At 45.0% G+C, this 13,493-nt stretch overlaps 2 protein-coding genes across 2 annotated transcripts in view; both read left to right on the forward strand.

Annotated features, from left to right (window-relative positions):
- Window positions 1-8,619, forward strand: part of LOC102044337 (cholesterol 24-hydroxylase) — an 11,702-nt gene extending 3,083 nt beyond the window's left edge. Inside the window, exons 6-14 of the mRNA XM_005417879.2 lie at window positions 287-397; window positions 1,151-1,307; window positions 1,615-1,677; window positions 2,921-2,993; window positions 3,416-3,500; window positions 5,335-5,445; window positions 5,688-5,776; window positions 6,658-6,724; window positions 7,509-8,619. Of these exons, the coding sequence (XP_005417936.1) occupies window positions 287-397; window positions 1,151-1,307; window positions 1,615-1,677; window positions 2,921-2,993; window positions 3,416-3,500; window positions 5,335-5,445; window positions 5,688-5,776; window positions 6,658-6,724; window positions 7,509-7,670 (918 nt within the window). The 3' untranslated portion in view covers window positions 7,671-8,619. The remainder of the gene's footprint in view (window positions 1-286; window positions 398-1,150; window positions 1,308-1,614; window positions 1,678-2,920; window positions 2,994-3,415; window positions 3,501-5,334; window positions 5,446-5,687; window positions 5,777-6,657; window positions 6,725-7,508) is intronic.
- Window positions 8,321-13,493, forward strand: part of LOC102044504 (extracellular tyrosine-protein kinase PKDCC-like) — a 14,299-nt gene continuing 9,126 nt past the window's right edge. Inside the window, exon 1 of the mRNA XM_014311806.2 lies at window positions 8,321-8,332. Coding sequence (XP_014167281.1) covers window positions 8,321-8,332 — 12 coding nt within the window. The remainder of the gene's footprint in view (window positions 8,333-13,493) is intronic.

The raw sequence follows: 13,493 nt of genomic DNA on the forward strand, positions 1-13,493 counted from the left end.
GCTATGGCATGTCGGCAGGAAGGCTGCCTTACTCTGCCTTTGACCTTTCTATGCAAGCCAGTTTGGGAGGAATGGAGAATAATGGTAAATTATTAATCCACTCAAATAAGGAGAAAACATAATGTTGATATTGGCCACCCCTCACAGCCACCTGCAAGGTAGGATCCAGCCTGATATTTAACTGAGATTTAATGAGATATTTTTAGGGGGAAGGGCAGTGCTGTGAGGCTATCCTGCTCTTTCACCCCCACCTCAGCAAGTTGCCTTTTTCTCTCCTGCTTTTCAGGCAGCCTTTGGCCTGGAATTGAATGCCCTGAGTGATGACCAGACACCTTTACCCAACGCTGTGACTAAGATCATGCAGGGACTGAACAAGGCACGCGACCCCTTCATAAGGGTCTGTACTCCCCTCACTTTAGTCCCCTCTCCTCCCATTCAGCTGCTCCTCCTTGAGTTCATGGAGCTATGCAAGGTCCATATATATCAGGGAAACAGTCATCTGTAGATATTTCCCTCCAATGGGCATCAAGATAAAATTCATTACTGCTTTAAAAAACTCAGAAATTAATTTTGTTCCCCCCTGCATGTGTCTCCTTCTGATATGGTTTTATGCTCTTGTACCCATTAAAAATTGAGATTTTTGCCATTTGTCCATGAAGGATGGCAGCCTTCACTCAGGGTGGAAGAGCATTCTTGCTGTGAAAAAATTATATTTTCAACCCAAATTCATCTACCATATTCATCTGCTAGAACATGATGGATGTCATATGAAATATTTAAGTAAAGAATTATTCCAGTGTCTCATGAAAGCTGTAGTTCAGGCGTTTAGAGCTCCTGTTTTCCTTTTTGAGACCAGGGGTGAGATTCTGCATTGCATGCTGCAGTTTGAGAGGTGATGGATTTTGCTCACAGTGCCCAAAACATCAGCTCTGATTCTGACGAGACACGACATCAACATGCACAAATTGAAATATTTCTTATTTCAGCCCAAACCCTTCATCCCCCAGGCATTCAGTTTGTTGCATGGAGAGCAAATGTTTCTGTGACAAGTGTCATTTAGTGCAAAACAAGGTGCTCGCATGTAAAATAACACTGACATTATTTTTTACCAGCAAAAGGAATAAAATGACAAAAGAAATTCTGTATTCAGTTCATGCCAGGAAAGCAGAAGATGCTAAAGGAGACCAGGGAGAGCGTGAGGCTGTTGAGACGTGTGGGGAAGCAGTGCATTGACCAGAGGAGAGAAGCCATCCAGAATGGGAAAGAAGCCACAATGGATATTCTTACACAGATACTGAAAGGAGATGGTAAGAGACACCTTGCTGTCACTGTTTGAGTGAATTTCTCTGTGGTATGTTTTGCTGTGAAATTCAGGGAGGATTGTTTAGGGGATCTAAACTTGGATCTTCCTTTAAAGTTGTTTTCACACTGAAGATTTGAAAATTCTTTGTGCTGGATCAAGTACTGGTCACGAGTCACCACTGAAATGCCCACTCAGCATCCTCTCTTGATGCCACCTCAGCCAATATGTGCCAAACAGGGCAGAGCATTCTGGCTGGTCCACCTGGGGCACAGGGCCATTTGCTGATTTCATTTGTTTTTATATCTTGACAGCTCTGGAGGAGACTAGAGATGATGAAAACATTCTGGATAACTTTATGACTTTCTTTGTTGCAGGTTGGTAGCTATTTTAATGCTTGGGTATGTCATGTGGGAAGCTGTACTCATTCTTGAGCTGTCTACAAGGTTAAGATTAACATCCTTTTTAATCATAATTAACATTATGGTTAACATCATCACTCCATGTGATGATGCTGCAAACAGGAGTCTCTTGGTTGGAAGACCAAGTATTACACTGGCATAGGACCAGCTGGGTGAGGACTGAAGAGAATTCTTAATTTAACAGGCAAATGATGTATTGTCCTCTTTCAGTGATACCAACACAGCAAATAATGCCAGGTTGCTGTTTTCCAACCACTGGCTTCCCACTCTGTATTCCAGCCTCTGTCTTTCCACTGCCCACTGGGGTACAAGGCTATTCCTTATGGGGTTCTGGCCCTTCCACCCAGATCCCACTAAGCCACCCAGATCCCACTAAACCCCACCAAAAACATCTTTTACATGTTCAATGTGTCTTTGCATCACCTCACCCACATGATTAAATGCCATTCTTGCCTAAGTGGAAGAAGGCACTGTCAAGCCAATCAGAAAATGTATGGGCTGAGTAATTATATGAGATAGTTGGGGTTTTTTTTGCAGATTTTGCAGATCAAGATGATTTAGGTTCATAAGAAGGTGTGGTCAAAATGCTGTTCTTTAGCAAGAAAGATGTTATTGTAGCAGACATCTTTGCAGAAGTCTGTTTTCTGTAATGCTTAAAAATAGTACATATGTCTATCCATGAAAAAAAGGGAAAAGTGTCCACATCAGAGAGTCACAAAGTGGGTAAGGTTGGAAGGGCCTTCTGGTCCAAACTCCCTGCTCAAGCTGGGTCATCCTAACATGTAAAGCAGACCTTTCAAAGAAAGATGATAAGAAGCTCTGTTTTCCCTTAAAACCAGTAAGTCCTTCCTTTTTGGCAGAACTGTGTGTCCCATAATACAACAAGGCAAATCTTGGCCCTCACTGGCCCTCCTCTTAGGGAGCTCATGACCAGTAGGTGCTGCATGCAACCACTGCAGCTTTGCTTGGGCATGATGGGTCATATCTTTGCCAGCTATGTCCTTTTCTTGTCATTGTTGAAAGCTCTTTATGTAGACTTTACATACCTTTTATTATTTCCTTTATTTTCTAGCATATTTAAAATAAAATATTCAGGGTTTGATGTTTAAAGCTTCCTATTCACAATCACCTTGTAGACTACCTTTGTATCATGTTATTATTTCATACTAACTTTTAAACTACTTTTTGTTATCATTAGGTCATGAAACCAGTGCCAATCAGATGACATTTACAGTAATGGCACTGGGTCAGCATCCTGAAATACTGGAAAGGTATGTGTGCTCCAATTTTCAGACCCAGCTAGATGTTAATTTCAAGGTGAACTTAATTGTAAGGGTTATTAAAAAGATAGGATCATTAAATTCTAGCCTACCTTCCAAAATAAACAGTTTCCTTGTACCATTATATCCAAAATGGTACAATAGATTATTTCAGTTTCACCTAGGTGATTTTTTCAAAGCCTTTATACATGCAGGTCCCAAATGCCCCCTGATTCACCTGCCTTGTATGCACATTGCCTCATCCAGATATGACGTACAAGTTCAGGAAGCCTGGATGGGAATTGGTTGGCATTTTGCCTGAGGATGGGTGTTTAAGTCCAACTCAGTGTCTGGAATGTAAAATAATGTGATTTATCAACTTGCCTAGCAAGAAACAGGCATCTGCCATCTCACAAGTTTTAATTGACCTGCAGGGCTCAGGCTGAAGTGGATGAGGTTCTTGGTGCCAAGAGACACGTTGACTACGAGGATCTTAGCAAGCTCACCTTCTTATCCCAGGTACTGTAGGAGTGAGGTAAGGTACCAGGCAGATCTGTTTGGTAGCACTTCTGACATGTCATGGAGGAGCCCCACACTTCTAAAATTTTAAAAACTAGGCTGATATTTTATCCTGATAGTGTTTGTCCTCAGAGTGTCAGCCAGCACATAGCCTGACACATTTGCAGCAGTCCAGACTTACTGGGAAGATCCTCAAATGTACGCATTTGTTCGCTGCTTTCCTTAATTATTACCAGTCTGGAAGCTAGAGTAGAGTTGCATAATCCCTGTCTGTTTAAGGTGAAACAATAGCTGTAATTTTAAGAAAGGTGTGTAAATTTGAGCCCAACCTGTGTGTGAATCCCACACACTTTCCTTATTCACTGCTCCATTTTTGTTTGATTATTGTTAAAGCATTTCCAGCTATGATCTCAGCATATGCAGTGGGATATAAAGTGGGATTTGAGGATAGCCAAAAATAATGGCTGGGGTTTCTAATGTCAATTTTTCATTATTCAGTCTTGAAACCCTCTTCAGTCACTTGGGGGTGGTGGGGGGAAGAGTTTGGTCCTAAGAGAGGTCTTGTGTATAGAAGTGCTGGTTGGTAATGAACTGCAAAGCCAGGGTTGGCTATTAGCCAGTGTTTGTGTTGCATTTCCTTTCTTCACAACATGGGGGACACCAGTAGCCCTCAGGAGAGGCTGAATCACAGTCCTGGCAGCTGTTCTGCATAAATTGCCCTGTGATTTTAGTAGTCCACCATGATCCTTTTTGTTCTAAACTGCCCTGCTGAGGTGAGCAACAGTTTTTTACCATTCGGCATATCCCATCCTACAAATTATTGTGCATTGATAGCAGATAGATTTCAGAGGTCTATTTCTCATAAGAAAAAGGCATTTCTGTGTGATTACAGAAATCAGCAGGCTTCCTTAGGCTTCTCCAAACACCATCACAATTATACCAGTCCAATTAGGATGAGGTATCTAAGCCTTTGAGTTTTAAGACAGATCACATGAGAGCTCCTCAAAGCAGACAATTTATTTAACAGCACAATCTTGGATCTGTACAATCAAAATCAGTCACCCTTGGTCAGAGCTAGTCCATCACTGGAGTATCAGAGACTATGGGGCTCCTCTCCTGTTGTTCAGGCAATCTTGAATCCTTTTGTCCAGGTTTCTTTTCCATTAGTCCACTCGTGCATGCACACTGTTAATTGCATTTTCAGTGCGATGCTCATGTGCACTGTTAATTAGGTTTCACTTTGATGAAATAAGCCATTCTTACAGCTCACTGACACCAAAAGAAATGGTCTTGTTCCATTTTTTTCTCAACATTCCCTATTCATTTTCCTTTGCTAGGTTGCTTTTTGTCCTGTTGGGGCTCTGACCTGGCTCAGCTCCTCAAGCAGCAGAAGCAAAGGCAGAAGCAGACAAAGGCAGGAGCTGAGGGTGGGAAGGAGGTGGGAACCATCACCCACCCTCATGGCAGCCAGTGCCTAGAGCAGCTCATCAGGGGCAGGAGACTTCACTCTTAGATATTCCCTCTGAGTTTGCTTCCTAATACTTTTTTGCTTAGTTGTTCATCTGACTTGAGGTGTTGGATCTGTTCCAGGATCTCTTCTGGGTTTTGTGTCTTTTTCTCTCTATTTTACCAGCTGTAAGAAAGAACCAGGCCTGAAGGAGCTGACAAAATATATTTTGTCCACAGGAGTCCAAGATAGATAGACCAGCATCCATTTAAAAAGTCATAATCTCCCATTTAGCAGAAGTGAAAGGCCACAGGGAGGTACTTAATTTTATTTCTGCTTCCTGCAGTGTATAAACTAACTGACCTGTTGTGCTTTTTGCTGCCCCAGGTTCTGAAGGAGTCGCTGCGGCTGTACCCGCCCGTCTCGGGGACACTCCGCAGGCCAGAGAAGGAGCACGTCATCAATGGCATCAGAATTCCTGCCAACACCACGGTCTTTGTGAGTCCCATCCACCTGCAGCAGCTTGGAGCTGCCCCAGTTAATGTGGATGAGAGGGCCAAAATCTTCCCCTGGGCATATTTATACTTGCTTCTCTAAAATTTTGACCAAAACTGGGGTATGGATTAAGACTCTCAGTTGGACTGGAGAGTGGAAGGCATTTATGGTTTTATACCTCTGACAGCAAAGAGGCATTTTCAGTGTGTTGCTCCTGACTAACAAAAATAAACTCTTTTTGGCAGCTCAACACTTATGTGATGGGAAGGATGGAAAAGTTTTTCAAGGATCCACTTACTTTTGATCCAGAGCGATTCAGCAAAGATGCACCTAAGTGAGCTCCTTTTTATTCCCATGTTATTAAATATGTATTAAGAAACCATTACAGGAAGAGATTTTAAGGGAAAGAAAAGTAGAATAAAACTATTTTTCCATTCCAGTATGAGTAAAATAAATCATCCAAATGGAAATAGAGAGCAATAATGCACAGCTTTTGTTCAAGAATTCTTTAGACCACGTTACCTTTAAAAAAAAAGACCAATGTTATTGTTATTAAATGTTTATATTGAAGTCAAAGCTTTGAGCCCAAACCAGGTTGAATATTTGCCTTAGTACATTGCAAGCATTTAATGCATGACAGCCCTGGTCCCAGGGTGCTTGAAATGTCTCCATATTAGACAGGGGAGAAGGGCCTGAGGGAGAGAAGATGCTGTTCAGCCATGTGGGCAGGCAGCCTAAGTCTAGTCAGTGGTCAGGAGGAACCAGTGAGTGACTAAACAGATGCAGAGATCAGCACCAGATACTTCATGAGTCAGGAGTTTTCCTTCAGCCTAGAGTTAGTCTGGTCTCCTAAACCAAACACCCCCTCACTCACAGAGCTGCCCAAAGGAGCAATAATTGGGCAGATTGTGATGTCCCCATGACAGGGCTGAAGAGCATTTAGAGTGTGCTTGACATTCAGCTTTGAAATAAGGCTGGCTTGCATCAAAACAGCTCTGGCAGCTGAGCCATGCAGTAAAGAGAGATGACAAGGAAAGGTGCTGCTGAGCTGTATTGCTGCTCTGAAGCAAAAAAGAGTTAATTTGAAGACTGCTTTAATGAGTCCATTAGGTGAGGGGATATTTAGACCATTTCCTTGCTGCTGTGATGAAATATTTGCTTGTTTCTTTACATCCAAGTTGTCAGAGTGACAATTTTGACCATTTTTCTTTGCAGGCCATATTACTGCTATTTTCCATTCTCTCTGGGACCTCGATCCTGCATCGGGCAGGTGTTTGCACAGGTGAGCAGAGGCCTGGAACAACACTTGGTTAGCAAGCACTGGGCCAGCTCAGGGTGTGCTGACCGTGGGTGGTGGTGGGCACCAGAGGCCACAGTGATGTGCACTGCCCCTCTTCTCCTCAGAGGGAAGATCGCCCCTCATGCCCATGACAGGCATGTCTCTCAAATGCTGTCACAGGAGCAGACATCCATGCAGCCAAGGTGTCTGCAGGGAGGAGCAGCAGGCTGCACTCCCTCCAAATTTTCCTGGGTCAGCCTGCTCAAATCCAAACCCCTTAATGGGAATCCCAGTCAACATTCCAGCCAAGGTCAAGCAGGGGGTCTTGGGGATCATCTCATGGCTGCCACTGACAGAATCAAGGCAGGAAAAACATCAGCTGGAGGAGGACACAAGCCAGAACTGGCACAGAGAAGGTGAGGAAGGGGCTACATGGATGAAGGAACAATTTAATGTATGTGAGCATGGCAGAGAGCATTTCAGGACAGCCAGAGGCCAGCGCTTTGGGTCTGTGCTGTGAGCTCATCTAAGCACCAGTGCTCAGACTGCTTTAGTTTTACAGTCTGACTTCCAAAATGGGTTTAACACATAAACAGAAAGACTGATCTTAGTGCCTGTCAGTTGTCTTCGAATCCAGGAAGTCCCAGGTTCCCTGCCCAAACTCAACCGGCTGCATTAACAGAGTAACATTTAACTTTCAAATCTCTGTATTGACAAAGCAGTATAAGATGGTAGACTGACTTTAAGCTGTATTTGCTGTCAATGACTTCTATTTTCTTCTTAACAGATGGAAGTAAAAGTGGTGATGGCAAAGCTGCTGCAGAGGTTTGAAATACAGCTGGTGCCAGGACAGAATTTTCAACTCATTGAGGCTGGAACTTTAAAGCCACTAGATGGAGTAATATGTAAATTAAAGCCAAGGAGCTCTGCAAGACGATGCCAGCCATGACTGCTCAGGGAGGGGAGCGTGGCATGCTACTGGTAGTGTTTCTTCTGATTTTGAAAATCTTGGCACTAATCAAAGCTTAGATTTTTGCAGACCCCTTTAGAGGACTACTAGACTGAAATTATTTCTAAACTTCCTTAGAATTTACTGAAGAAAACCTAGTTCATGGTTTCCACTAAGCTTATATACAACACAGCATGGTCTAAGTAAGCCCTTGTTTGGGGAGTTTCTTACTTACACAATGAAATCAGAAAAGAGTAGAGCATAGATTTGAGCTGAATTTAGGAAGAGATGTTTGGAGATAGTCTCTTGGTCAAAGCAATTTTTCTATCCCTGCTCCAAATGTGAATATCAAATAATAGGAACAATTTGAAAAAAACTCAGAAAGTCAGAGTCCGAGGCCACTACTTTTTCCTCGTGCTACTGCCTGATTTTTATTCAGTCTTTTCTGCTTTTCTTTTGATATTATGAAAAGCATAGATTCCCAGTCCACCGTGTAGAAAGGGATTATCCTGCTTCCTCCTACCCCTCCACACAGCCTGTGCTCATTCTTCTGAGACACTCTTCTTTGTGGGGAAAGTATTGCTGTGTTTATTTTAACCTGGATTTTCCCCATATTGTTTGCCACAAAGCTACAGTAACACTTAGACCAGATGGTCTGGCAGGTACAGGAGGGCTGCAAATAAGTGCCTGAACTAAATGCTACTTAAAATGGTGTTGCCACTGAAGAAATGTGTCTGCAATTTGAGCCAGAGACAGGAAGGTCCTGCACCCCCTTCTGCTGCAGATGTGCCTGAAGATGTGTCTGTGAACACTGCATGTAGGCTTGCAGCCAGGCCCTGCTAGGGAGAAAAGAATATAATTTGAAAATGCTGCTATCCAGAAATGCGCATACCTAATAGGAGTTGGGCCTCCTCTATCATGAAATACAGAGAATTAAAGGTATTTGATGCTGCCACTTTTGTTTCTTATCTTTCTGAATTAAAAGAGCAAGAACACAGTCTGTACACTGTCAGGTTCCTGTGGTGGATTCCATACCAGGAGGGTAACATCCCAGAGCTTTTCCTGACCTTGCTGCTGTTGTGCACCATCTCATTCAGTGCAGCAGTGGGATAGCAGGCCCAGAAGGTTGATGCTGCTTTTGATTATACAATCAATACCTCACAATGTAATAATATGACTTTCATCTGGGGTACAAGTACCTGTATTGCAAGGGAAAGTTTAATCCATCTATCAGTAGACCAGCTCTTCAAGACCATGTGCTGGAAATCTGATTATATCCTCCCAGATATTTATGAAAGCTCATTGGGAAGGCTGAGGACTCTTCAGCTGGACATGTGTTCCCAGGAGCTGATGCAGGATGTCCCATGCCAGGCAGGCTGGATGTGCTGGTGGCATAACAAATGCCTGAATCCTGGGAATATGCCAAAGGCAGGACAGTATCTTGGTGCTGTGGGGAGGGGGGGAAGCTGTGACAGGAGTGGCATATGCTGTGAACAGCACACAGACAGCTCAACAGACACTGGCAAATTGTGCTGTGGAAATGTGAGATGCCACCACACCAGGGCTCTGTTCAGTGCTACAATGAACTAGCTGAGATTCATTAGTTACACACACCTAACTGCCTTCTGCCACCTCTGCAGTGAGGTCAGGCACCTCCAAGGAGGGCTCAGGGGGGTGTAAGCATGTTAAAATTCTGCAGTGAGTTCTGTCAGCCCTCATGTGCCCAAGACTGGAGCTTCCTGACTGCTTTGTGCTTACCCTCCTCAGAAGATACTCTTCCTGCTCTCTCTGCAAGCCCAAATGCCATCCAGTTCTTACAGGCCAATGGTCCAGGCCTTGCTCTTTTTCCTGCATCCAGGAGTGTCTCCTGTCAGGCGGATTGCCTCCCAGCAGATGGCAAGCACTCATTGCTCATGCACCCAGCAGCAGCAGCACTCCTCAGCCTTCACAGCTCCTCTCTTAGGTCAGGCTCTCCTCATACTGGAGGACTGGAGGACATGGTAGCCTGTGGGGCCATGCAAATGCCCTGCAGTGTTCTCATGGTTTCAAACTGTACCTCTAGCCAGGAGGTCATCCTTTGTCTGACCAAAAAAAACCAACAACCCCCCCCCCAAAAAAAAAAAAAAAAAACAAAAACAAAACCCCCAAAAAAAAAAAAACCTCAAATGGAGCAGGTTCAGGAAAGCTGTTTCCTAGTGCCCTATATGCCAACTGGGTGCTGGCATCAGTTTTGCTAAACCCTGTTGATAAACCTCAGACCAGAAGTACCTATGGAGACAGCTCTGCCTGCCATGGGCTGCAAAAACACCTGGGAGCTGCATCTGTCTTGGACATCACAGAAAAGGACAGTTTTTCTTCCTGCTGGGGAAGAGAAACATAATTTCAGTTCTAGGGCAATCATTATTGCACCCAGCCCTTGGCTGGGGTTCCTGGTTGGTAAGGCAAAAAAGCAGAGCAAGGTCTGTCTCCCTAGTTCACTTGCTGGTAGGAAGGTATCATACCTGCATCTGACTTTCTTCTTACCCTTTTCCTGGCTCTTGGGCAATACAAAGAGAAATCTGGAAATGGCTGCTGGGGTGTTTTTTTCCTGGGTGCCACCCAGGCATGGCCACACACAGGCCAGTCAGTGTTGCATGCCTGGAGGCTGGATGCAAGAGGCTTTCTCAGTTGACATGGGAGTGCAAAGCCAGGCTGCTCAGGCTGCCCCTGCACTCTGCAGGTAAATGCCTGCCCTCCAGCAGCTCCTCTGGCTTTCACCCTGCCTCAGATGTGCACACTTGCAGCTGGACAGGAACTGTCTGGAGGCAGCCAGGAGCTCAGCTGGCAGGAGTCAGGGTAACTGCTGCCCTCAAAGGCAAGGGCACCAGTGATGACATGTATTCCCAAGAGTCTTTATTAGAGCTGTCTGAGTCTTCCTCCTGTTCTGAAGTGGCTGCTGCAGGTTTCTTTGATCCCTCTCCCAGACCTATAAACTCCTGGCCTCCCTCTTCTGGACCGATGCCCAGGACTTTCATGTGTGTGCTCAGAGTGAAAACTTTCCCCCCAGGATTTCTCCCCAGGTTTTTTATGCTAACCCAAGAACTTGATCCTATCCCTTCTAGATCAGTGTCAGAGACAAGAAACAGGGAAATGCTCGTGCCTAGATCTCTTGGGATAGAAGGGAACCAGCTAGGGAAATTGTACCCAGAGGTGTCTGTCTGTCAGAAGGCAAACACTTTCAGTGTTGGCATGGGAAAATGGGATACTTTCTCACCCCAGTTAGTATGGAGCACAGGAGACTCCCAAATTTTCATCTACACTTCATGTACAGACTCATCACATTTTGAGAAAGGAGCCCAGCTAGCATTAGTGCCAGGACAATTTTTCATGAGGGAAATCTCATTCCAGCCCTTACAGGAAGCCAGAAAAAGCTAAGAAGCATGGGATTCAATCACACTTATAAAGCACAGTCTGATACTTTCTGAACAGTGGACAGCCTTCTGCTCCATCTATAGCCTATAAAGGAATGAATGTAGATAAGAAAGTATAAGATACTAGTGGGCCTAGGGGAGCACACAGGTTAACCATGTGTGGATTTGCACTTGGAGGGGTTGTATGATGAGAGCTGCAACAGGAGGCCTTCCCTGGATTTAAGCAGCCTCTGCTGCTGAGACCATACAATGACAAAGCAGATATCTGCAGCATGTATCCATCTGCTCCACACAGTGCTCACATGTTATCATAGGCAATAAATTCAGGCAGAACCCTCCAAGGAACTAAAAGACACTCAAATGATCACATACTCCACTGCTACATCCCTGCTGCAGCACTTTGCTGTGTTTCCCATTTCAGGTGTCAGCTATGTCAAGCAAGGCCACCTCTTGTGCCATAATCTGCAAAAAGCCTTGCACAGCAGAGCCATGGTCTTGGCAGGAATCCCTAAGTGCTACTGTAGAGCAAGTAAATAATCATGTGTTGTTATTTTTTTACGTATCTGTGAGTCTTCTCTAATAGGTTTGATACTATTACAGTGCTGAGGACAGGCTGAAATTAGATAATAGTACACACAGCTGGCATCTATTCCCTTGGAAACACAGGTAAAAATGTATTTAATGCCTCCCCAGTGACAATGAATATTCATAACTATGACACAGATGTATACTTGATTTGAAAATAAGAACAGTAATTAAAGAGCTATTAGGGTTAAAAAGCAACAAAGGAAATTCAGCTACTGAAAGAGCTGTTCTGGGATCAGCTTCTGACCTGTCTGTGCATGGGTAAGCACAGGAGGCCTGAGATTTTCCACTTGATTATTTTACATGTAGGCAGACCGTTTGTTTTGCTTTCCCTCCTCAAACTCTGCCATCTGGAAATGACCTGAGTTCAGAGTTCATTTCTCCTGCTCTCTTACTGAACAGCTGTGCTCTGCTGAGGCAGTTTACTCTGTCTCATTGGCTGCTCCAGTGGTATTGAACCAACAAGAAGTGAAAGGGAAACTTTCTGCAGGCTTTTGGGAAGGAAGCTTTTTTAAAGTGATCAAAGTGATCATTTATATACATTATTTTTATTAAAATAGCTTTGGAGATCACCAGTCATGATAGCTGACTTGCTGTAATCTCTGAAAATCTCATCCCACTGGCCATGACATTGAAGTTGAATTTCTCAGGGATGTTTCACAAAGGTTCCTTTGCAGGGGTGACTTGTGGCTGTGACCCCAGCAGTGCACAGAGTGTTATGAGTGAGTCAGGAGAGAGGTTCTGGCACTGCTGTGCATGGAGGGGGGAAGATGGAGCAGATGTGCCCGAGGGCAGTGCAGCATTGCAGGACTGAGGTCCCACTGCTTGATCACAGCCAGGGCACACCCTGTGCGATCTCAGCCACTGTGTGCCCGTGTGTGAGCTGCCAGAAGCTGCAGGCTCTCAGCAGGGCCGTGTCACAGGAACAGGGCAGCAGCATCCTCCAACCCCAGCTGTGCCGTGCATCACCTGCTCCCTCTCTGGGGAGGGTCCAGTGGCTAGTTATGCCACTGAAAACATTGGGGCAGAAAATGAAGCAGACCAGGTGGAGAGGCAGACTATTATTTTAATTTCTAACTCGGTAGCATAAACATAAATAAAAAACTGAATCCACCCACTTGGCTGCTGTTTCAGGCTGCTCAGTGAGGAGAGTTAACTGCGTATTGCCTAAATTAGAAGCAGACAAACTGCATTTGCCTTTGCCCTAAGCTAACCTGACTGGCTTTCTACACAGCAGATCCCGGTGCAGACACGTGTCCAAAAGCAGTGACAGAGCCGTGGCAGGGACCTGTCCTGCTTCTCGCACCCGCGCCGGAAACTTTCCTGTCCAGCGCAGGTGCACGTGTGTCACAGAAGGCAACCCTGAGCTGTGTCACCACGCCGATCGATCTCATTGCCTCACAAACGACGGATGTGTGTTTTCTGCCTGCATTGGCTGGCTTTGCTGGAGCACGGGTTCGGTTTGACTTTTTTTTCCCCTGGAAAAAATTCCAATTCCGTGCTTAGGCAGTGCATTACTGATTCAACCTCATAGGGTTTATCCTTCTAATAAGAGTAACTGCCAGTGTTTGCTCTTCTTTGAAACCTAACCTGAGAGTTTTAAGCGGCAGGGAAACGCGATATCCCAGTTCTCTGATTTTTTACCCGTCGTACATCCCTCGGCTGTAATCTGCGGTACCTTCTAGCAAGGCTGCCGACATTCACGCCCGTGAAACCCGCGCGTTCTGCTATGAACAGCCATCGTGGAGCGTGGCCGGGTGTCTGCGGGAATGTGCCGCTCGCACCCGGCACCTCCGCTTCCCACCCCGGGCCACCTCCTCTAGAACCG

Source organism: Geospiza fortis, unplaced genomic scaffold, assembly GCF_000277835.1.
Source record: "Geospiza fortis unplaced genomic scaffold, GeoFor_1.0 scaffold23, whole genome shotgun sequence".
Lineage (NCBI taxonomy): Eukaryota > Metazoa > Chordata > Aves > Passeriformes > Thraupidae > Geospiza > Geospiza fortis.